The 24131-nt window shown below is 45.0% G+C and overlaps 1 protein-coding gene across 8 annotated transcripts in view; it reads left to right on the top strand.

Moving 5' to 3' along the window:
- Positions 1-24131, top strand: part of PIP5K1C (phosphatidylinositol-4-phosphate 5-kinase type 1 gamma) — a 633992-nt gene that overhangs the window by 102966 nt on the left and 506895 nt on the right. For all 8 annotated transcript variants that reach the window (XM_073685093.1, XM_073685062.1, XM_073685071.1 and 5 more), the window contains exon 9: positions 16975-17058. In XM_073685093.1, the coding sequence (XP_073541194.1) occupies positions 16975-17058 (84 nt within the window). The remainder of the gene's footprint in view (positions 1-16974; positions 17059-24131) is intronic.

Here is a 24131-nt window from a genome sequence, read left to right as displayed (position 1 = left end):
CGATTCGGATAAAGAGGATCGGCAGGGGCGCTCTGCCTCTCTTTTGGGCCGTGTGGATGCTTTTATTGGAGCTATGAGGGAGGCGTTACAGTTACCGGAGGAGGTAACTGGACGCCCTCGTAAGTCGGCCCGGCTGTTTCAGGAGTCGCATAGGTCGTGGTCAACGTTACCATCTCTGGATGAACTTGATGGGGCGGTGGAGAAGGAACGCCTGTGTCCGGATAAACGTTTTCAGGGGACACGGTTTTTTTGAGGCACTGTATCCGTGTTCTACGGAGTCGATTGCTAATTGGATTCCTTCTCCTGAAGTGGATGTCTCTTTATCCCAGCTTAGCAAATCTTCATTACTTCCTGTTAAAGGGAAGGCGAGTCTGCAGGATCCGCTGGACAGAAAAACGGAGATGGCGGCTAAATCCATCTACGAGGCCGCGGGTCATGGATTCAGAGCGGCGTTAGGAGCCATGTGTGCTGGTGAAGCTTCCCTGAGGTGGTTGGACCGCCTACGGACGGCGTGGCAAGATGGATCCCCGCTATCCGAGGTAGAAGGGCTTTTCAAGTTGTTGGAAGAGGCAGCGCGATATGGCAGAGATGCAGTTCTGGATACTACGTCACTGCTGTCCAGGGCGCAATCCTCGGCTGTCACAGTCAGAAGAGCACTGTGGCTTAAGCAGTGGACCGGAGACGCGGTTTCCAAGCAAGGTTTGCTGTGTTTAGCTTACAAGGGTGGTCAGCTGTTTGGGTCTGACCTCACGGAACTGATTGCTAAGGCCAAGGCAAAAGAAACGGCCTTATCGCAGTGAAGAGCTGTGGCTTCTGCGTCTGGCAAGTCTAGTGCCGGTAGCAGTCGGCGGCCTTTTCAGGCCAGGGGACGGTTCAGTCAGCCCTCTTGGGGATCGGGTCGTCCCTCGTTTTCAGGAAAAAAGACCTCTCAGAAATCCCGCACTCCCTGGAAACAGAACTTCCGTCAAGACAAACGGGAAGCTGACAAAAAGCCCGCTAAGGCGGACTGACACCTTGGTCTCACTCGAGGGTCCTCGAGTGGGGGGTCGCCTGCTCCAATTCGAGTCTACTTGGGCGTCCCACGTTTCAGACGCCTGGGTGACGCGGGTTGTGTCGGCAGGCTATTTCATAGAGTTTCTTTCTCGACCCTCAGACAGATTTTGCCAATCTCGCATTCCGTCAGAGCCCGAGCTAGCTGCCGCTCTACGGCGGGAGGTCGATTCCCTTCTGCAGAATGGTGTGGTGGTGCCGGTTCTGCCGGACGACTGGGGGGGTTTTACTCCAACCTCTTTGTGGTCCCCAAAAAGGAGGACAAATTTCGCCCCATTCTGGATCTCAAAAAATTGAATCTGCATGTCCGGACCCGGAAATTCCGCATGGAGTCTCTTCGCTCAGTTGTGGCGGCTCTGTCGCAGAGCAATTTTTTAGTGTCAATCGACATTCGCGACGCTTATTTGCATATTCCCATCGGAAGGGCCCACCAGCACTACCTACGTTTTGCCATAGGTCAGGACCATTACCAGTTTGTGGCCCTGCCATTCGGGTTGGCCTCAGCGCCCAGAGTTTTTACAAAAATTCTGGCACCTCTCATGGCGATCCTTCGAAGGCAAGGGGTTACAATTCTTCCCTACCTGGACGACCTTCTGATTGTGGCGTCCACAGAGGAGGAGGCGGTGAGGGCTCGCAATCTATCCCTTCAGCTCCTGGAGGACTTCTGATGGCTAGTCAATTGGAAGAAGTCATCTCTGGAACCGTCGCAGTCAATCCTGTTTTTGGGGATGCACTTCGACACGGTACGGGCAGTGGTGTCCTTTTCTTCGGACAAGCAAACAAGTCTTCGTCAACATGTACAGGTTATGAAGTCTTCGACAGCAATGTCCCTTCGAAGGTGTATGCGCCTTCTGGGTTTGATGGTGGCGTCAATGGAGGCGGTCCCGTTTGCTCAATTTCATTCCAGGGGTCTCCAAATGCTCATTCTGACCCGTTGGGATCGATCGCAGGCTTCGCTGGATCGCAGTGTCATTATCTCCCACAGGGTGCGAGAGTCTCTAGGATGGTGGTTACATCCAGAAGCGTTATCCCAGGGGAAGTCCTTCCTCCTTCCGCGGTGGTCGGTCATAACCACCGATGCCAGTATGACGGGCTGGGGGGGGGGTCTGGAACGATCTCTGGGTTCAGGGAGTATGGTCGTCAGAAGAGTCTGTCCTGCCATATCAACATCCTGGAGTTGAGGGCGATTTTCCTTTGCCTCCAACACTGGACGGTCCCTTTAAGCGGTCTGCCAGTCCGAGTGCAGACAGACGACGTGACGGCGGCCGCGTATATCAACCATCAAGGTGGGACGAGGATCTCCAGGCTCATGATGGAGGTCTCTCGGATCATGGTATGGGCCGAGGCCAGGGTTCCAGCCATCTCCGCGATTCACATCCCAGGAGTTCAGAATATCACGGCGGACTTCCTCAGTCGCGAGAAGGTGGATCCTGGAGAATGGAGTCTTCATCCGGAAGTTTTTGCATTGCTGTGCTCCCGTTGGGGAACTCCCCAAGTGGATTTGATGGCATCCAGGTTCAACGCCAGGTTACCGACGTTCATGTCCAGGTACAAGGACCCGGAGGCTGTGGCAGAGCTGATGCTCTAGTGGCTCCGTGGGACCAATTCGAGCTGATCTATGTGTTTCCACCGATATCCTTACTTCCTCTGGTGTTACATCGGATCAAACTGGAGAGAGTCTCGGCTATGTTGGTGGCCCCAGATTGGCCAAGGAGGACGTGGTTCTCAACGCTGGTGTCGCTTCTGGCAGCGCCTCCGCTTCCACTTCCACTTCGCCCGGACCTGTTAACCCAAGGGCCCATTCGTTATCCGGACCTGAAGTCTCTGCGTTTGACGGCTTGGCTCTTGAGACCGAAATCTTCACCTGTCAAGGATTTTCAGCCAAAGTCATTGCTACTCTGCGAGCGGCCAGAGGTCCTGCTACCACTAGGATTTATCACAAGACTTGGGAAGCCTTCTTCTCGTGGTGTTCGGGTTCTTCAAGGAACCCGAGGATTTTTTCCATTTCCAATTTGTTGGCCTTTTTGCAGTATGGGCTGGACAAGGGTTTGGCAGTTAGCACCCTGAAGGGTCAGGTTTCCGCTCTATCCTTGCTGTTTCGGAAGGCTATCGCCTCGCGTAGGGACGTACGTACCTTTTTTCGCGGGGTAACCCGTCAGTTTCCGCCGCGGAAGGCACTTGTGACTCCTTGGCGGCTCAATCTTGTCTTGGAGGCTCTTCAACATGGGCCTTTTGAGCCTATGGACTCTGTTAGCCTTTCATTGCTTTCCTGGAAGGTTGCCTTCCTGGTGGCGGTCACCTCTTTGAGAAGGGTTTCTGAGTTGGCGGCTTTCTTGCTCGCCTCCTTTTCTGGAGTTTCACCCGGATCACGTAGTGCTTCACATACAGGGCGACTTTCTACCTAAGGTGGTGTCACAATTTCATGTTAACCTGGATATTGTGTTGTCGTCGCTCTGTCCAGAACCGAGGAATGCGAAGGAACGGGCCTTGCACACATTGGATTTAGTGCGGGTGTTAAAGTTCTATTTGTCTATTACTCAAGGTTTTCGGAAGTCTGACTCACTTTTTGTGATTCCAGCAGGTCGTCGTCGTGGTCAACGAGCTTCCAAGGACACTATAGCTCGATGGATTCGGTCGGCCATTTTAGAGGCTTACCGACTTAAGGGCGAGCCTTGCCCAATTAAGATTCGAGCTCACTCCACGAGAGCTGTGGGTTCATCATGGGCTTTTCATCAAGGGGCCTCGGCAGCTCAACTCTGCCGGGCGGCTACCTGGCGCTCCGTCCACACTTTTCCAAAGTTTTATAAGGTGGACGTCAGTGCTTCCGCTGATGCGGCCTTAGGACGTAGGGTCCTGCAGGCGGCTGTAGTTTAGGTTATCTCTTTAACTTGTGTTTAGCGCTGGTTGCGCATTTATCTAAGTTTGGGAATCTGCCTCTGTTGTTTTTTTCCCACCCTTAATTTCTGGACTGCTTTGGGACGTCCCACTAGTAATGTCTGTGTCTCCCTTCCTTCCATTCTGCTGCTGAAAGACGGATTTTGGTAAGAACTTACCTGTAAAATCCTATTCAGCGAAGGAAGGAAGGGAGACACAGCTCCCTCCCATGGCAGAAGTGTGTTGTTGTGTTTTCAGATGCGGCGTGACTCCTCTCTAATGGCGGTCATCTGGACTGGGGTCGGCGCACTAGGGCTCTGTTCCAGCATTGCCAGCTCATCGCAGTGGTCAGGTCCAGTGAGTAGTGCCTGGGACTGTGTGTTTTTTCTGTTATATGCATAACCTGTTCTCTCGCATTTCTGAATTTTCGGAAGGGGTTGTGTTGTTCCGCTGGTGTTGTCTGCTCTTCCTTAGCTTGTGTACGGACTGGAGAACATGGGAGTAGGAGGAGCCTTTATACTGGAGGGGCCGGTCGTCACTTTTTCTAATCTGAGGTGAACTATCCTATGGGGCTCCGCCTACCCACTAGTAATGGATCTGTGTCTCCCTTCCTTCCTTCGCTGAAAAGGATTTTACCGGTAAGGTCTTACCAAAATCCGACTTTTTTTAGGTTTTGGATTTTCCTCTCCTTCCAAGAGCCATAACTTTTTTTGTATTGTTCCATTCACATAGTCGTATGAGGGCTTGTTTTTGCTGGACAAGTTGTGCTTTGGAATGATACCATTAGACGCACTAGAAAGCGAAAGATGAATTCCAAATGCGTTGAAATTGCAAAAAAGTGTAGTTTCAAATTTTACTTACCATGTTCACTGTATGGTAAAACTGACCTGGCAATATCCGTACAATTACTCAGATACCAAACAGGCATAGTTTTGTTTTGCTTTTATAACATTTTTTGCTTGTGTTGCCATTTTCCGATATCCGTAATTCTTTAAATTTTTTGGGGTATGGGGCTGTGCAAGAGCTTAGTTTTTGCGCCCTGAGCTAACGTTTTTACTGATACCATTTTGAGGTAGATGTTTTGATCTCCTTTTATTGCAATGTTGAGGCGGGCAAAAAAAATGTAATGCTTGCGTTTTTGTTTTTTTTTCTTGTTGCGCTATTTGCCGAACAGGTTAAATTATATTTTGATTGATCAGACTTTTATCAATGCAGCTACATCAAATGTGTTTTTTTTTCTTTTTTAATTGTTTCGTTTTTAATGGCCAAAATTCGATTTTCATTGAAATTTTACACAGTTTGCAGCTATACACCATCTTTTGCAGGCTGCACAATGAGTTAACTGAAAATCCATCAGTAAAATTGTTCTGAAGAGTTTCTAGCTCTTATCACTTCTTTTCTGAGCAGCTGTCAGCTGATTTATGACCACTGGTCACATCAAAGTAGAATTTGCAGGGAAACTAAAAGCCTGTAAAAGCAAAACCATGCAACATTTTTAATGATGCCAAATTTCAAAAATGACTTTTAACCAAAAGCACATTTATTTAAAGAAAAGAAAAAAAATCTTTCCAGAGGTAGACAACCTTTTTAAAGGGAATCTGTCAGTAGGATCAACTGTTTTAAGCTGTCTCTATTGGCATGTAGGTCATAGAAAGCTGAATATAATGATTCCTTGAGATCTGCGATGCAATGTCTTATTCCGGAGAAATCCACGATTTTCATATATGTTAATGAGCTGTTAAGGACTATTGGCTGGACACTGATCTGCATGAGAATCTGCCTCCAGAGATTATTATAAATTATAGGGTGTTACCAGTGTGAGACATGTAATGGTCGCTCTCTACTCTCCTGATCTCACTGCAGAGCAGACTGTGTGTCAGCACATCCTGCAGATGTACTGACACATCTGCAGGATCCTCCCAAGGCTTCAGCAGAGCAGAGCTGTGGGTACTGCACCAAATGTGTTTGTAATGAGACCAAGTTCAGTTCTACTCTTCTATATTTGTTACATGTTTCACACTGATAATTTTACATGAAAGGGTGTATTATCTCTGGTGGCAGATTCTCATTCAGATCACTTTCCAGCACATAGTCCTGAACTTCTCATTTACATATAAGAATAGTGTTGGGTGAACCCGAACAGTAAAGTTCGGCGTCTGTACCGAACATATACTGTTCGGTTTCGGAGCCCGAACACTGACTTCCCTGGAAGTCCATGTTACTGTTCGGGCTCGGGTTCGGGTGTTTCCCGTGCTGTCATTTGCGTGACAGCGCAGGAAACACAGGCTCTGATCGTGGTAATTGCATTACCGCGGTCAGAGCGCTGTGACATCATGCTGATAGGTGTCAGCATGATGTCACAGATGTGATAGTGACCCGCGGTAAAAAGCTTACCACAGGTCATAGGCGCCAGCTGATGGTACTATTACCACCATCCGCTGGCGCCTCCTGCCATAGGAAACAACAAGCACAGGCGCCACTGGATGGGAGCAGTAGTCTCCCATCCTCCGGCGCCTGTGCTGTGCTGAACGTAAAAAAAAAAAAAAAAAAAAAAAAAAAAGGTTTAAAATTAATTTAAAAATAAATAAATATTAAAATAAAAATTAAAACATATTATCCTCACCTACACCTTGTCCCCGATGTTCTCCGCACCTGCAAAAAATAGAAAATAAAAAAACACCATATACTCACCTTACAACAAATCTTACACCTTACACCTGTAATAAAAGTAAAATAATAAACCAACCTCATCCTTCCCTTTCCGACATCCAAATAGCGAGGGTCCCACGAAGATTCCATGAACAGAGCAGCCACATAGTATGTGACCGCTCTGCTCATTTGTCTGCAATACACTGACTCAGTGTATAGCCGGCAAATGAGGTCTGTGCATACGCATTGAGTATTTTCCCACGCATGCAATTCCCACTCAGTTCAACTCATTGCATTCGTGGGAAAGTACTCACTGCGCATTGACCTGTTTAGCCAGCAAAACACTGAGTCAATGTATTGCCGGCAAATGAACAGAGCACATACACTGTGGCTGCTCTGTTCATGGGATCTTCATGTGACACTCGTTATTTGGACTGCGTCGGAAAAGTAAAGATGTGGTTGGTTTATTTTATTTTTATTACAGGGGACGTTTGCTTCAGCTGGAATGGGCATGACGGTAAGTATGGTTTAATTTAGGATATTAAAGGAATCCTGTCTTTATTTCAAATAAAATATTTTATTCTGGGTGTGAGTGTTTTTATTTTACATTTTGTGCAAATCAAGTTTATTAAAATGAAGTATGACACAACAAAAGAAAATCACAGTTTTGACTTATTGAGAAAATGCTAGTTATGAATGAATAACAATTAACAGTTACAGTGTGGATTACATAACCTTATAATCGTTAATAATCAATATTGGAGTATGATATAAAATATTAGAAACGTGTAAAAAGGGAATAGGTAGAGGGGATTAGAAAAGTATGAGAAGGGAAGAGCGGAAAGGGGAAAAGAAGGGGGTTGAAACTAAGATTTCTCCTCCGTACTAGCCCAGACATCCACCCGATGAGTGGACAGGGTCAACTGATCCAGGACATGGTCTGCTTGTGATTCTCAAAGTATCAGGGTTATGAAGTTGGACATTCTATTTTAAAGTGCAGGTTGATGTCCAGTCAGCCAGGAATCCAGGTCTGGAGTCTCCCTAAACGTGATCCAGGGAGCCCAAGTATTTATAAACCTTATCAGGATCTCCTGTAACCTGACCTATCAACTGCTCCATTCTATAGATGTTGTTAAGTTCAGATACAAATTCAGAACGTGGTGGCGATTTTTCTTGTTTCCAATACTGGGGAATCAAGTTCCTGGTGGCTGTGAGAAAGTGTCTAAAAAGGCCCCTCTTGAATTTAGAGATCGAAATGTCCCTTAAGGATAATAGAGCTAATTCCATTGAGGGTTGAATCTTGCGTAGAGAGAGTTTGTTGTACAATTTGAAAATTGCCACCCACAATTTCTTAATAGGAGGGCACGCCCACCATATATGTGTGTATGAGCCTTTTTCTTCTAAGCATCTCCAACAGGTGTCTGGAGTTGTAGGCAACATAGAATGAATGGTCGAGGGACATCTATATCATCTTGATAAGACCTTGTAACTCCTCTCCTGTGATACTGAACACAACGAAGATCGGAATGTGAATAATAGAATTTTCGATCAGTCCTCTGGCGACAAAGGTCTTCCCAACTCACTCTCCCATTTTGAGAAGAAGAAAGTAAAATCATGAGAAGTTGTGTGTCCCTCTTGGTAAAGTTTGTATAAGAGAGAGACGGTATGGTCTGGAGGGTTCTTTGATATACATAATGTTTCGAAGGGGGTTAAGCGGTCTAAAAATATTAGTTTATTTGGCAATTGTATTAATATAGCTTTTTAATTGTTCATAGAAAAGTCAGGAACCTGCAGGGGGTTCTTCACCTAGGAAGATTTCTTGTAATGATCTCATTCCAGTTTGGTTTATGTAGTCATATAGAATCGGTTGTGTAGTTTTTATTTTACATTTTACTTACACTATGGGGTTAGTAATGGGAGCGTCTTATAGACGCCTCTCCATAACTAACCTGGGCTTGATGTCAGCTGGCATTATAAGCTGACATCAACCCCAGCCCTATAACCCCACTGCCACTGCTGCAGGGCAGTGGGTAGAGCCAGGCTAAGTGCCAGAATTGGTGCATCCTATGGGTGGCTGAGGGCTCCTGTTTCTAGCCTCAGAGGGGGCCAATATTCATGGCCTCTTCCTCGGCTATTAATATCAGCCCCCAGGTGTCTGCATAGCCTTTGCTAGCTGTTAAAATAGGGGGACCCACGTCACTGTTTGAGGGGTCCCCCATTTTAATAGCCAGTGTCAGAAAAATATTAAGAATTTCTCCCTCCCAGACACCTCTTCTTCATCCGCCTGACCCTTATAGTATTTGTTAGGAGAGAAGAGCTGACAATCTACCATCTGTCTGTATGCAAATTAACACACACGAGAAATGCCTTGTAAGCAAATGCTAGCCCAAAAGGTGCCACCTGACCCAATTAACACAGGCTTGTGATAAATTTACAGCTAGCTGAGAAGGTTGTATTCCCAAAGCTTCAAAGGGAATTTAACAGAGGTCTGTAGCCGGGCCGGAGCCGATGCGAAATATAGAATAACTAAGGTCCGATAATAATGGGGCCCATATTTTTAGTGACAGGGTCAGCTAAGGAACAATAGGTTTATTTTCCCGTAGCTGTAAGCCCCTCTGGGGAGCTGCGGCGCAACAGTAGCAAAATAGCAGACCGCAACTATGTTGTGTGTGGTCTCTAAAGAAAGGCAAATTAATAATGGCAATCATGGCTTCGTTTGCAAGCTTTTGCTATCAACGAGAGAAGTTATCCCAGAAGTGAACATTTTTAATAAAAATGTGAAGGCTGGAAGCCAGCCCACGTGATGTCAGCACAGAGGGTGTGTGGGCCAATCTCCCCCTTCGGCACAAAAGACCCAACTGAGGATGGATCAGTACTCATGTTGGAAATACATATTAATGTGTAACACGGGTCACGTTCACTGAACGGTCCAATAGGAGCGCTTCCCTCCAGCTATACTGAGTAGTCTCTGCGAACTTTATAGTACTTTTCTTCTTTAATCCTGTTTATTTTGTGTAACTGTCTATTCTGTACTGTAAATGTCCCCTTTTGTAAAATCTTTGCATATTTTTCCTAAACACTGGCTCCCTTTTGGATTAAATATAAAATTTAATAGTTCTGTTTCTTTTGACCTGTAATCGTTCCCTCCCCCGAAGCCATATACGCTACCAGAACACAGGCGTCCCACCAGGCCTGTATAATATATCAAACTGGCTGGTGGTGGCAGCGAATAATAATAATTGGGCTATCGTAAAGCAGTCAGTAACCGTAAGGGGCGTACACACGTATTCCATTCGTTGGAATCCGGAGGGGTGACGCCATACGCTTTCTGCTCGCTTGCCGATAGCTACGCAGTGAGTACTCGGGATCGTGTGCTCGCGAATCCCTGCTCAATCCTGTGAATCCCTGACAGAGTGACGGCAGCGGTGGGATATTGTGTGATCTCCCCAGTGTTGTCACTGTGATTTACTGATGTACCGGACAGCCAGTAAAGGCTATGTATATGTAAAGATCTCGGGTTGTACGTTGTAAGTAATCACCTAAGCAGGTTAACAATGCAACAATATTTTATTGTTCACAGCCATGGTAATAAAGCAATTCCAGATAAACTGCCAAAATACAGTTCTCTCAGTCCTCAAGTTCCCAATCTGGGTTCAGTAGTTCCACTGGCTTTGAATAAGGCCATACTCACTGTCTCCCAACTTTTGGTTGGCCCATAGATTTCGTATCTCCAGCCAGTATAGTCTGTAGTCACAGTCCATGATCCTCTAGACGGCAGATAAAACGATGAAAGCACAGATATCCAGTAGCAGCAGTCCTTTTAAGAAAGTTTAAATTCAAATGACATAATCCATAATGGTAACATGTTTATCAATCCATCCTCCCAAGTCAACGGTCTCCATCCTCTTCCTTCAATCCTTCCACACAACTCTAAAACTAAAACATGTCTCTCCTCTCCTTCTCTGAGGTCAGCCCCCTCCTATTGGCTGTTGAAACAATGGACTCCTGAGATAAAGATGTTCTGAGATACAGATTAGTGGAAAGCTGGACATTTTACAAGTGAATCTAGTGCACATACTGACAAGTTAGCAGAAGTATATAAAACATAACAAGTAAATCACTAATAAGGCTGAGTGCCCACGATGCGTTTTTCAAGCGTTTATGCTGCGGAATTTCCGCAGCATAAATGCTTCAAAAACGCTTGGTAATCCGCCCCCCATGGTCCCCAATGACAAGCCGCACTGTCAATGCCCCTGCTGCGGATTTTTCCGCAGCGTTTATGCTGCGCTCAAAAATCCGCAGCATGTCCATAATTTTGCGGAAGCGCGGCGTAATCGCCGCCATTGACTTGCATTGAGACGCATATAATCCGTGTCTGTACATTTGTACTCACGGATTATATGCGTTTCAATGTGCGGATGGTACCCAAGTCTGGAGGAGAGAAGACTCTCATCCAGACCTGGGTATCATTGTACCTGTAAAAAAAAGAATAAAATAAAAAATAAAGATAATATTCACTTTCCAACGGCCCCCGGTCTCCTTCCCTGTGCTTGCGGGCAGGACTGAAGGCCCTGCGGTGACGTCAGTCATGTGACCGCAGGCCCTTCAGTGCAGTGTCCCGCGATATCCCGGCAGCCAGGAACGAGCGCAGCTACACACCCCAGGCCATCGGAAGGTAAGTATAGGTTTATTTTTTAACATTCTTTTACGGTCACACTATATAAATCCATGCCGGCTGCATGGATTTATATAGTGTGACCTAGTTGACAAGCACATTCCAAGTGATGCTAAAATCGCCTGGAAAGCGCTTGTCAATCCGCATGTGGAAATGCATGTGAATAACGCTTCAAATCCGCATGTATTTGGCAGGAAAAACGCATGCACTACCTGCATGCGTTTTTTCTGCCAGGCAGATGCAGAAATTTTCTGCTTCATTTCTGCATGGTGGGCACATAGACTAACACACAATAATAATATTGACAAAAATGGTGGTCCGTTGCTGGAAAAGTATCATAGTCTTTAGTAAGTGGGCAGCTCCTTACAGTATACAGCTGGGGGCTGATATTAGTAGCCTGGGAAGCTCCATGGGTAATTACCTCCTTCCCAGGCTAAAAACATCAGCCCCAGCTGCCCGCTTTCCCTCTGCTGGTTAATAAAATTATAGGTGACCCCAAGCCATTTTTGTTCCAGGTATTTACTCATTTATTAATACATTTCATGAACAGTAAGGTACACATGGAAAGCACGGATTATATCTATCACATATTTATATCTATCAATATATATATCAATTATCTAAGATAGATAATCGATAGATATATGGATAGATAGATAAATAGATATGGATAGATAGATAATAGATATATGGATAGATATATAAATAGATAATGGATGGATAGATAAATAGATTTATAGATAGATATATAATAGTTTAGATACATGGATATCTAGATAATAGATATATGTATAGATTAATAGATATATGGATAGATAGATAATAGATATATGGATAGATAATGTATAGATAGATACATAGATAATCGATAGATTTATAGATAGATAATAGTTAGATATATGGATATATAAATATATTTATAGATAATAGTTATATATACAGTATGTGGATATATAGATATATTGATAGATAGATAATAGATATATGGATAGATAGATAAATAGATAATAGATCGATAGATAATATATTTATATGGATAGATATGTAGAAAGATAGATAATAGATAGATATATGGATAGATAGATATATTTATAAATAATAGATATATGGATTGATAGATAATAGATATTTGGATGTGACTGCTCTGTTCATTTGCTGGCAATACATTGACTCAGTGTTTTGCCGGTTAAACAGGTCAATGCGCAGTGAGTACTTTCCCACGAATGCAATGAGTTGAACTGAGTGGGAATTGCATGCGTGGGAAAATACTCAATGCGTATGCACAGACCTCATTTGCCGGCTATACACTGAGTCAGTGTATTGCAGACAAATGAGCAGAGCGGTCACATACTATGTGGCTGCTCTGTTCATGGAATCTTCGTGGGACCCTCGCTATTTGGATGTCGGAAAGGGAAGGATGAGGTTGGTTTATTTTTATTACAGGTTATCGGGGATTAGGTGTAAGGGGAGTATATGTTTTTTTTGTTTTTTTTTGCCGGTGCGGAACATTGGGGACAAGGTGTAGGTGAGTATAATGTGTTTTTATCTTACCTTTTTTTTTTTTTTACATTAAGCAAAGCACAGGTGCTGGCGGATGGGAGACTACTGCTCCCATCCAGCGGCGCTGGTGCTAGCTGTTTCCTATGGCAGGAGGCGCCGGCTGATGGTGGTAGTAGTAGTACCATCATCCGGCGCCTATGACCCGCGGTAAGCTTTTTACCGCGGGTCACTGTCAAAGCTGTGGCATCATGCTGACACAGCACTCTGATCGCAGTAATGCAATTACCGCCGATCAGAGCCTGCGTGACAGCATGGGAAGCTAGGTTACTGTCACTGCTGTGGCATCATGATGACACCTGTCAGCATGATGCCACAGCGCTCTGACAGTGGTATAACAATTACCGCCGATCAGCGCCTGTATTTCCTGCGCTGTCACGCAAATGATAGCGCTGGAAACCAGATGAATTCGGGTCCCCCATTCAAATGAATGGAGTCCGTGTTCGGGTTCGAGTACTGTTCTGGTACCCAAACCCGAACTTTTAAAAAACTGTTCGGTGTTTGGCTATATTAGCCGAACCCAAACAGTGACTGGTTCACCCATCACTGTATAAGAAAAGCATGGATTTCTCTGGAATAAGACAGGAGATCACTGTTATCAAGGTGTCATTTTATTAAGCTTCCTATGACCTACAGTGCTGGCCAAAAGTATTGGCACCCCTGCAATTCTGTCAGATAATACTCAGTTTCTTCCTGAAAATGATTGCAATCACAAATTCTTTGGTATTATTATCTTCATTTAATTTGTCTTCAATGAAAAAAAACACAAAAAGAATTGTCCTAAAGCCAAATTGGATATAATTCCACACCAAACCTAAAAAAGGGGGGTGGACAAAAGTATTGGCACCCTTTGAAAAATCATGTGATGTTTCTCTAATTCGTGTAATTAACAGCACCTGTAACTTACCAGTGGCACCTAACAGGTGTTGGCAATAACTGAATCACACTTGCAGCCAGTTAACATGGATTAAAGTTGACTCAACCTCTGTCCTGTGTCCTTGTGTGTACCACATTGAGCATGGAGAAAAGAAAGAAGACCAAAGAACTGTCTGAGGACTTGAGAAACCAAATTGTGAGGAAGCATGAGCAATCTCAAGGCTACAAGTCCATCTACATAGACCTGAATGTTCCTGTGTCTGCCGTGCGCAGTGTCATCAAGAAGTTTAAAGCCCATGGCACTGTGGCTAACCTCCCTAGATGTGGACGGAAAAGAAAAATTGACGAGAGATTTCAACGCAAGATTGTGCGGATGGTGGATAAAGAACCTCGACTAACATCCAAACAAGTTCAAGCTGCCCTGCAGTCCGAGTGTACAACAGTGTCAACCCGTACTATCCATTGACATCTGAATGAAAAGGGACTGCATGGTAGGATACCCAGGAAGACCCCACTTCTTACCCCGAGACATAAAAAAGCCAGGCTGGAGTTTGCCAAAACTTACCTGAGAAAGCCTAAAACGTTTTGGAAAAATGTTCTCTGGTCAGATGAGACAAACGTAAAGCTTTTTGGGAAAAAGCATCAACATAAAGTGTACAGGAAAAAAAAAGAGGCATTCAAAGAAAAGAACACGGTCCCTACAGTCAAACATGGCGGAGGTTCCCTGATGTTTTGGGGTTGCTTTGCTGCCTCTGGCACTGGACTGCTTGACCATGTGCATGTCATTATGAAGTCTGAAGACTACCAACAAATTTTGCAGCATAATGTAGGGCCCAGTGTGAGAAAGCTGGGTCTCCCTCAGAGGTCATGGGTCTTCCAGCAGGACAATGACCCAAAACACACTTCAAAAAGCACTATAAAATGGTTTTATAGAATGCACTGGAGACTTTTAAGGTGGCCAGCAATGAGTCCAGACCTAAATCCCATAGAACACCTGTGGAGAGATCTCAAAATGGCAGTTTGGAGAAGGCACCCTTCAAATATCAGGGACCTGGAGCAGTTTGCCAAAGAAGAATGGTCTACAATTCCAGCAGAACATTGTAAGAAACTCATTGATGGTTACCGGAGGCGGTTGTTCGCAGTTATTTTGGCTAAAGGTTGTGCAACCAAGTATTAGGCTGAGGGTGCCAATACTTTTGTCCGGCCCTTTTTTGGAGATTTGTGTGAAATGATCAATGATTTGATTTTTGCTTCATTCTCTTTTGTGTTTTTTCCTTGCAAGCAAATTAAATGAAGAGAATAAGACCAAAGAATTTGTGATTGCAATAATTTTCAGGAAGAAACTGAGTATTATCTGACAGAATTGCAGGGGTGCCAATACTTTTGGCCAGCTCTGACAGGTTCCCTTTAAGTTGCATTGCCAGATAGAAATTAGCACTTGTAAATGACCTATAAATTCATGTGGACCAGCATGAACGTACAGTACAGACCAAAAGTTTGGACACACCTTCTCATTTAAAGATTTTTCTGTATTTTCAGGAGTATGAAAATTGTACATTCACACTGAAGGCATCAAAACTATGAATTAACACGTGGAATTATATACTTAACAAAAAAGTGTGAAACAACTGAAAATATGTCTTATATTCTAGGTTCTTCAAAGTAGCCACCTTTTGCTTTGATGACTGCTTTGCACACTCTTGGCATTCTCTTGATGAGCTTCAAGAGGTAGTCACTGGAAATGGTTTTCACTTCACAGGTGTGCCCTGTCAGGTTTAATAAGTGGGATTTCTTGCCTTATAAATGGGGTTGGGACCATCAGTTGTGTTGTGCAGAAGTCTGGTGGATACACAGCTGATAGTCCTACTGAATAGACTGTTAGCTGCTTTTTTTCTTGCCATAATACAAATACTAAGTAAAGAAAAATGAGTGGCCATCATTACTTTAAGAAATGAAGGTCAGTCAGTCTGAAAAATTGGGAAAACTTTGAAAGTGTCCCAAAGTGCAGTTGCAAAAACCATCAAGTGCTACAAAGAAACTGGCTCACATGAGGACCACCCCAGGAAAGGAAGACCAAGAGTCACTTCTGCTTCTGTGGATAAGTTTATCCGAGTCACCAGCCTCAGAAATCGCAGGTTAACAGCAGCTCAGATTAGAGACCAGGTCAATGCCACACAGAGTTCTAGCAGCAGACACATCTCTTCAATAACTGTTAAGAGGAGACTTTGTGCAGCAGGCCTTCATGGTAAAATAGCTGCTAGGAAACCACTGCTAAGGACAGGCAACAAGCAGAAGAGACTTGTTTGGGCTAAAGAGCACAAGGAATGGACATTAGACCAGTGGAAATCTGTGCTTTGGTCTGATGAGTCCAAATTTGAGATCTTTGGTTCCAACCACCGTGTCTTTGTGCGACGCAGAAAAGGTGAACGGATGGACTCTACATGCCTGGTTCCCACCGTGAAGCATGGAGGAGGAGGTGTGATAGTGTGGGGGTGCTTTGCTGGTGACACTGTTGGGGATTTATTCAAAATTGAAGGCATACTGAACCAGCATGGCTACCACAGCATCTTGCAGCGGCATGCTATTCCATCCGGTTTGCGTTTAGTTGGACCATCATTTATTTTTCAACAGGACACTGACCCCAAACACACCTCCAGGCTGTGTAAGGGCTATTTGACCAAGAGAGAGAGTGATGGGGTGCTACGCCAGATGACCTGGCCTCCACAGTCACCAGACTTGAACCCAATCGAGAACGTTTGGGGTGAGCTGGACCGCAGAGTGAAGGCAAAAGGGCCAACAAGTGCTAAGCATCTCTGGGAACTCCTTCAAGATTGTTGGAAGACCATTTCCGGTGACTACCTCTTGAAGCTCATCAAGAGAATGCCAAGAATGTGCAAAGCAGTCATGAAAGCAAAAGGTGGGTACTTTGAAGAACCTAGAATATAAGACATATTTTCAGTTGTTTCACACTTTTTTGTTAAGTATATAATTCCACATGTGTTAATTCATAGTTTTGATGCTTTCAGTGTGAATGTACAATTTTCATAGTCATGAAAAAACGGAAAAATCTTTAAATGAGGTGTGTCCAAACCTTTGGTCTGTACTATTTACAACTCTGAACCTTTTGTGATTTGGGTTCTCAATGCAATTAAATCTTCAACTGATGGTAGCCTATATACTCAGCGATTTACAGTATAATTTGTGTTTACCTTTTTCTTTGAATGCTAAATTCACTTAAATAACTGGTACAGTAATAATTAAATCTTAATGCCTATCTATTTTTTTTTTTTTAGTATGGGAGGAATTCCAGCTGTGAATGGCAAAGGGGAACGTCTCTTGCTCTATATTGGGATTATTGACATTTTGCAGTCATACAGGTAAATAGTTTTCTCTACAAATGATCTTGAGTTCATGCTTGGGAATTTTGCATATGACAAAGTTATACATATCTGCGCAAAGCAGAGACTTGGCACATGATAATTCTGCACAAATCACATTTGTACAATACAAGTTGACATCACTGCTCTCTTACAAGTAGGCATATTGTTAAGTTCAAGATTTTAGTTAATATGTAGCAGTAATATTTCCACTGCATCTAACACACTGGCTGTTTTACTACTTTGTGTTTTAACCCCTTAAGGACCCTGGGATTTTCCGTTTTTGCATTTTCGTTTTTTGCTCCCCTTGTTCCTAGAGCCATAGCGTTTTTATTTTGTGGTCAATATGGCCGTGTGAGAGCTTATTTTTTGCGGGACGAGTTATACTTTTGAACAACATTACTGGTTTTACCGTATTGTGTACGGTAAAACGGGAAAAATTTCCAAGTGCGGGTTTTCACCCCAGATTTTACATTTTCACTCAAGAAATGGGTAAAAATGGCACCAAAATTTGTCATACAATTGAACCTTGAAATATCCCATATGTGTGTCACGCACGGTGTGAGAAGACAAAGTGCAACATGAAGGGAAGAGAGGAAGGCAGCCCAAACACTAGGGCAAGGGGAAGTGGAGACCTCTAGGCAAATCTAATAACCCCCTGTCTACCTTACTGTCCCTATATTGGTTCCACATCAATCGCCAAGCAGGAAACCTAAGCCCTGTATATCCCTAGAGCTTGGCCCTAGATAGGGAGAGGGAGGGGGTGAGCACTGGTCAGTCCCCACTATCAACTAAAGACAACAAGGTAGACAAACAGAGGATAACCTGGCGTTTCTCATCTGGTGTCTGCGCAAGCTAACGGTCCTCTTTGGGCACCAGAAAAGAAGCTAGCCGAATGCTAGTACTCCAAGCCCGAGCCAAGGAAACCAAGAAATATCACCGGCGAGTCCCTGAAGCATAGTGAGAGTTTTTAAACAAGGGTGTGTCAATCAGAGCAGAAGGGAGGTAGCTGCTGGGTCCTAAAAGCAGACCGATTAAGAAGCCGTCTACAATGCCAGACACAGTGACCTACAAACAGATCCAGAGCTACTATCTGACACACCCGAGACAGTGTGGTTGTACAGCACTGCTTAGCCACATGGCGAGACTCTGGAGGGAGGGAGCGCTATTTGCCTTCTGGTCCACAGATTTTCAAAGAATAGTTTATGAACTCCATATAAAGAGCCATAAGTTCTAGAAGAGCAGAGTCCCCCCTCAATTGACCCTATTTTAGAAATGATATCCCTTTGGGAAATTATCTACAGTTGTAGTGACGATTTTGACTCAATGGCTGTTTTCCAGAAACAAACAACAGTCTATGTTGCTGAGTGAAAATTTCAAATCTGCCATTGTAGTATCCTGTATGTTGAAGTTCCCAGTACGTTGTCATGCCCAGTACATTATGCACAGCTCTTGCTTCTGGAGACATGCACCTATAAATTAAACGGGCTCTCATCACTACTGAAATGCCAAACATTGACGCTGAATGTGGTTTAAACACACAGGGGTTCAGAAAGGAGAGGGGCATATGGATTTGGGAGCGCAGAATTTGCTGTATTTCTTTGGGGGGCGTGAGTAGCCAGTTCACTTTCAAGTACACTCCCTGACAGAAGTTGTCACTTATCCATGTAATGTAAATAAAAGCTTATAACCTGACATTAAATTCATGCATTGGTTTTATAAATTACTCTTTTGAAAACTGAAACCCTCCCAAATTTGCTTTAGGTTAAGAAAATAAATTGGCATCAATGCTGAAATATTGATCATTTAATGAACACAGAATGGTCAGATTTTGGCAAGACAAAAGTTTTGTCGTGTGGTCATATAATGCACCCAATCCTAGTTTACATCCTCACCAGTGCTCAGTAAATGATCCGTTAATTAGTGGGTGAGGATAAAAAGAAACCCAAGCATCCCAGACCTTCACTTGAACTGCACCTTGAGCTCTGACAACATGCCAAAAATCCACCCTGCGACCAAAGCCTTGATTATCAAGAGGCTGAAGACCAGATCCACTGCAGAGGTGGCTGGCACCTTCAATGTGTCTCAGCGTCAAGTACAAAGAATTAAAAAAAGATTTGAAGAGACTGGAGATGTTTGACAAGCCCAGGTCCGGCAGACCCCGCAAGACAACTGCTCAGGAGGAACCTTTGTTGGTTAGAAAATTCAAAGCAAGCCCCTCTTCCACTGCAGCAGAGCTCCAACAGGCCTGGTCACCTCAAGTCCCTGTGTCAACTAGAACAGTTTGTAGTATTCTGTCTCGAAATGGCCTCCATGGTCGAATCAGTGCCCAGAAGCCAGCATTAAACAAAAGGCAAATAAAAAAACGTGTGGCATTTGCAAAGTTCCACAGCCTGCTAAACAGATGGACGCTGGAAAAGTGGCAGAAGGTGGATTTCTCTGATGAATCTTCAGTAGAATTACACCACAGCCGCCACAAATACTGCAGGAGACCTACTGGAGCCCGTATGGATCGAAAATACACCCAGAAAACAGTTAAATTTGGTGGTGGAAAGATCATGGTCTGGGTTACATTCAGTATGGGGTGTGTGAAACATTTGCAAGGTGGAAGGCAATATCAATAGCCTAAAATATCAAGAAGTATTAGCTACCTCTTACATTCCAAATCATAAAAGGGGTCAAATTCTGCAGCAGGATGGTGCTCCATCTCATACATCCATCTCTACAACAAAGTTCCTCCAGGCAAAAAAGATCAAGGTGCTCAAGGACTGGGCAGCCCAGTCACCAGACATGAACATCATTGAGCATGTTTGGGGTAGGATGAAAGAGGAAGCTTGGAAGACAAAACCAAAGAATCTAGATGAACTCTGGGAGGCATGTAAGACGGCATTCTCTGCTATTCCTGATGACTTCATTAATAAACTGTATGAATCATTGTTGAACCGCATGGATGCAGTCCTTCAAGCTCATGGAAGTCACACTAAATATTAAATATGACTATAATAGCACCACAACTTCATTCACCAATGTTATGCAACATATATTTGTATTTTAAGATAATTATTTGTTTGAATATCACATTACTTTCTGTGGGCGACAAAACTTTTGTCTTGCCAAAATATGACAATTCTGTGTTCATTAAATGATCAATATTTCAGCATTGATGCCAATTTATTTTCTTAACCTAAACCAAATTTGGGAGGGTTTCAGCTTTCAAAAGAGTAATTTATAAAACCAATGGATGAATTTAACGTCCGGTTATAAGCTTTTATTTACATAACATGGATAAGCGACATAACTTCTGTCAGGGAGTGTACATCCCTCAGGACAGCACACTAGGAGGTAGCCCTTCCTTGACCTATGACGGGACAGGATCACAGAGAGGTTAAAATTCCCCTCCCACCTCCTCCCTCCAGTGTTTTTTTCCTGTCCCTTGCGGGACAGACGCAGGAGTGGAATGCGCATCAGCGCAACCATTACCTGGGAGCTCTGGGGGATCAGAGAAGATCGATCTTTTCCCTTCCCTCTGTGAGTCTCCGGGCTGATACCTCACTGGGAATGGGATCCCTCAGCCGGGTCAGTAGAGCGTGAAGTGGCTACTGCCGCTTCCCTCAGTGGAGGGCTCTTGGCATCAAGCTGCATGTGCTCCAAGGTGGAGCTTCGTTTTACGGATTCAAGGGAATTAGGGGGGTCTCGGCCTTCCCTTCCCTCTGTCGAGCAGTCCGTGGCTGACACCTCTCTGGGCAGAGGTCCTTCAGCCAGCAGCCAGCCTGTGTAGCATTCCCGGTGTGACGCCGCTTCCCTCCATGATGGGCTCTCGGCATTACCAGCTCCCCCTGTTGTTCTAATGGGTGTGGAGCCAGCACAGGTAAGTGCACGAGGCTAGGCCTCTGGGCGATTACTAGCCTCATGCCTTATGCCAAAGCTGGGCCTAGAGCCCCATGTGCTAAAGTTTGACTCCAGTTAGTCGCATGTCATGGCTGCACAGGGTCTCATGATTGGGCTTCACAGTTTGACTTATGCCAAGAATGTTTGTCTCTCTGCATGGTTGAATAAACACATGCTTCACTGTTGTCTGCAGACCAGTATCAGTCTAACGCTATGTGCCCACGATGCAGAAATGTTCTGGATTTTTTCTGAGCGTTTCTGCATCTCCCTGGCTGAAAAAACGCTTGTGGATTGTACATGCGGATTGTACCTGCGGATTGTACATGTGTTTTTCCTGCCAGGTACATGCGGATGTGAAGCGTTCTTCACATGCATTTCCGCATGCGGGTTATCAAGCGCTTTTCCAAGCGATTTTAGCATCACTTTGAAAGTGCTTGACAACTTGGTCACACTATATAAATCCATGCAACCAGCATGGATTTATATAGTGTGACCGTAAAGAATGGTAAAAAATAAAAAAATAAATCTAATACTTACCTTCTGATGGCCCCTGCAGTCTTGCTTCGCTCCGTCCTGGCTGCCGGCAAATCGCGGTACATTACACTGAAGGACCTGCCGTCACATGACTAAATGACGTCAGCGCAGGTCCTTCAGTCCCCTGCGATCTGCCGGCAAGGGAGGACAAGCACAGCGGGGGCCGTCAGAAGGTAAGTATAATGTTTATTTTTTATTTTACTCTTTTTTTTCACAGGTTCTATGGTATCCGGGTCCGGAAGAGAGTCTCCTCCTCTCCAGACCCGGGTACCGTCCGTACATTGAAACGCATGAAGTGCGCATCTACAGATGCAGTGATGCAGAATCCATGCGTTCCAATGCAAGTCAATGGCGGCGAAAACGCTGCACTTCCGCAAAATAATTGGTAGTGCTGCTTTTTTTCCCGCAATGATAACCCGCAGCGGAAATTTCCGCAGCATGTGCGGATTATCATTGGGGAACATAGCAGGCCTTCTACCATGCTTTTTTTTAAGCGTTTCTGCAGCGTTTTTGCCGCTGCAGAAACTCTTAAAAAACGCATCGTGGGCACACAGCCTAAGTGCCCACGATGCAGAAATGCTCCTGTTTTTTTCTGAGCGTTTCTGCATCTCCCTGGCAGAAAAAGCGCATGCGGATTTTACATGCATTTTTCCTGCCAGGGACAAGTGTAAGTGAAGCTTTTTTACATGCATTTCCGCATGCGGGTTATCAAGCGCTTTCGAAGAGATTTTAGCATCACTTGGAAAAGTGCTTGACAACTTGGTAACACTATATAAATCCATGCAACCGTCATGGATTTATATATTGTGACCGAAAAAGAATGTTAAAAAATAAATATTATACTTACTTTCTGATGGCCCCCGGTCTCCTTGTCCGATCCGTCCGGTGTCTAGCGGTGGTCTAAAAGAGGACCTGCCATGACGTCATTTAGTCATGTGACGGGTCACGCGACTGCCGACATCAGTGGTCGCGTGACCCGTCACATGACTAAATGACGTCATGGCAGGTCCTTTTAGACCATCGCGAGCTGCAGGCGAGCCAGGATGGATTGCTATGGAGACCGGGGGCCATCAGAAGGTAAGTATAATATATATTTTTTATTTTGTTCTTTTCTTTTTTTTACATGTATATGGTACCTGGGTCTGAAGGAGAGTCTCCTCTTCTCCAAACCCGGGTACCAGCCGCACATTGAACCGCATGATATCCGCATGTGCACATGTATGCGGATATTATGCGATTCAATGCTAGTCAATGGCGGCGAAAACGCAGCGATTCCGCAAAATAATTGGTAGTGCTGCGGATTTTTCCGCAATGATTGGGGAACATGGCATACCTTCTACCAAGCGTTTTTTAAGCGTTTCTGCAGCGGAATTGCCGCTGCGGAAACGCTTAAAAAACGCATAGTGGCACACAACCTAAAGGACATATGGTGTTAATTCAGCACATTATCTCCATGAAGGTTGCTTTGCAGCTGTGCCTCATTAAAGTGGCTCCTTCAGGTGGGGCTCGTCTGACAATTGAGGTGTACTACTCATATAAGAGGTTTATTCTGAGTTCAGATTAATTATTCTCCTGACCCACACAGTTGTTGACCCACACCGGGGAATGCAGGAACAGGGAGGTTTGACTGCCATACAGGCAGGTGGGTATTGGCAAGTACGGCTGGTATGCAGACAGGTGGGTACTGGCAAGTACGGCTGGTATGCAGACAGGTGAGCACTGGCAAGCACGGCTGGTATGCAGACTGGGAGATACTGGCAAGCACGGCTGGAGTGCAGACAGGGAGCTACTAGCAGGTTGGAGCGCAGGCTAAATAGGGTCCAGTACAGACTGGGAGACAGGTACAGAGCCGCAGATGCGGTAGACAAGCAGATTAAAGCGAAACCGCCGGAGCGGAGGACAAGGCAGAGCAGAGTGGAACTGCTGGTGCGGTGGACAAGGCAGAGCAGAGAGAAACCGCAGGTGCGGTGGACAAGGCAGAGAGGAACCGCTGGAGCGGTGGGCAAGGCAGAGCAGAGAGAAACCGCAGGTGCGGTGGACAAGGCAGAGCGGAACCGCCGGAGCGGTGGGCAAGGCAGAGCAGAGAGAAACCGCCGGAGCGGTGGGTAAGGCAGAGCAGAGGGAAGCCGCCGGAGCGGTGGGCAAGACAGAGCGGAGCGAAACCGCAGGTGCGGTGGACAAGGCAGAGAGGACAGGACTCTGTTCACATGGAACAGACTGGAAAATACAGGAAGATGGCTAGAACACAGGAGGAAGATACGCAGGAAGGGAAAAGGGACAAGCAGAACCAAATACACACAAGGTACTTCCTATGAAGTAGCGAGTGGACACAAAACTCACAAACAGAAGTACAGAGACAACGAGTTGGAGTTAGGTGCAGGTTCAGATACTGCAGGAAAAGGGAAGGTACGGACATAGAGACAAACAGGTAACAGGCTAGGATACAGTTCAGACAGGAACTGCTACTGCAATGAGATACAAGAACGAGCCAGGGTATACAGCCCAAGAGTGACGAAAACAGACTAGAAGTCACAGGTAACAGGTCTGGGTATACAGCCCCCAGAGTGGCGGAAACAGGACAGGACCTGGCAATTCAGTAGCAAAGACTAACTGAGTGAAGGTGTTGCTCAGGCCCCTCCTTCTGGGTGGAG

The sequence above is a fragment of the Phyllobates terribilis genome, unplaced genomic scaffold (assembly GCF_046119375.1).
Source record: "Phyllobates terribilis strain yellow unplaced genomic scaffold, ASM4611937v1 Scaffold_1__5_contigs__length_1240528914, whole genome shotgun sequence".
Lineage (NCBI taxonomy): Eukaryota > Metazoa > Chordata > Amphibia > Anura > Dendrobatidae > Phyllobates > Phyllobates terribilis.
This window is presented reverse-complemented; position numbering and strand designations above follow the sequence as displayed.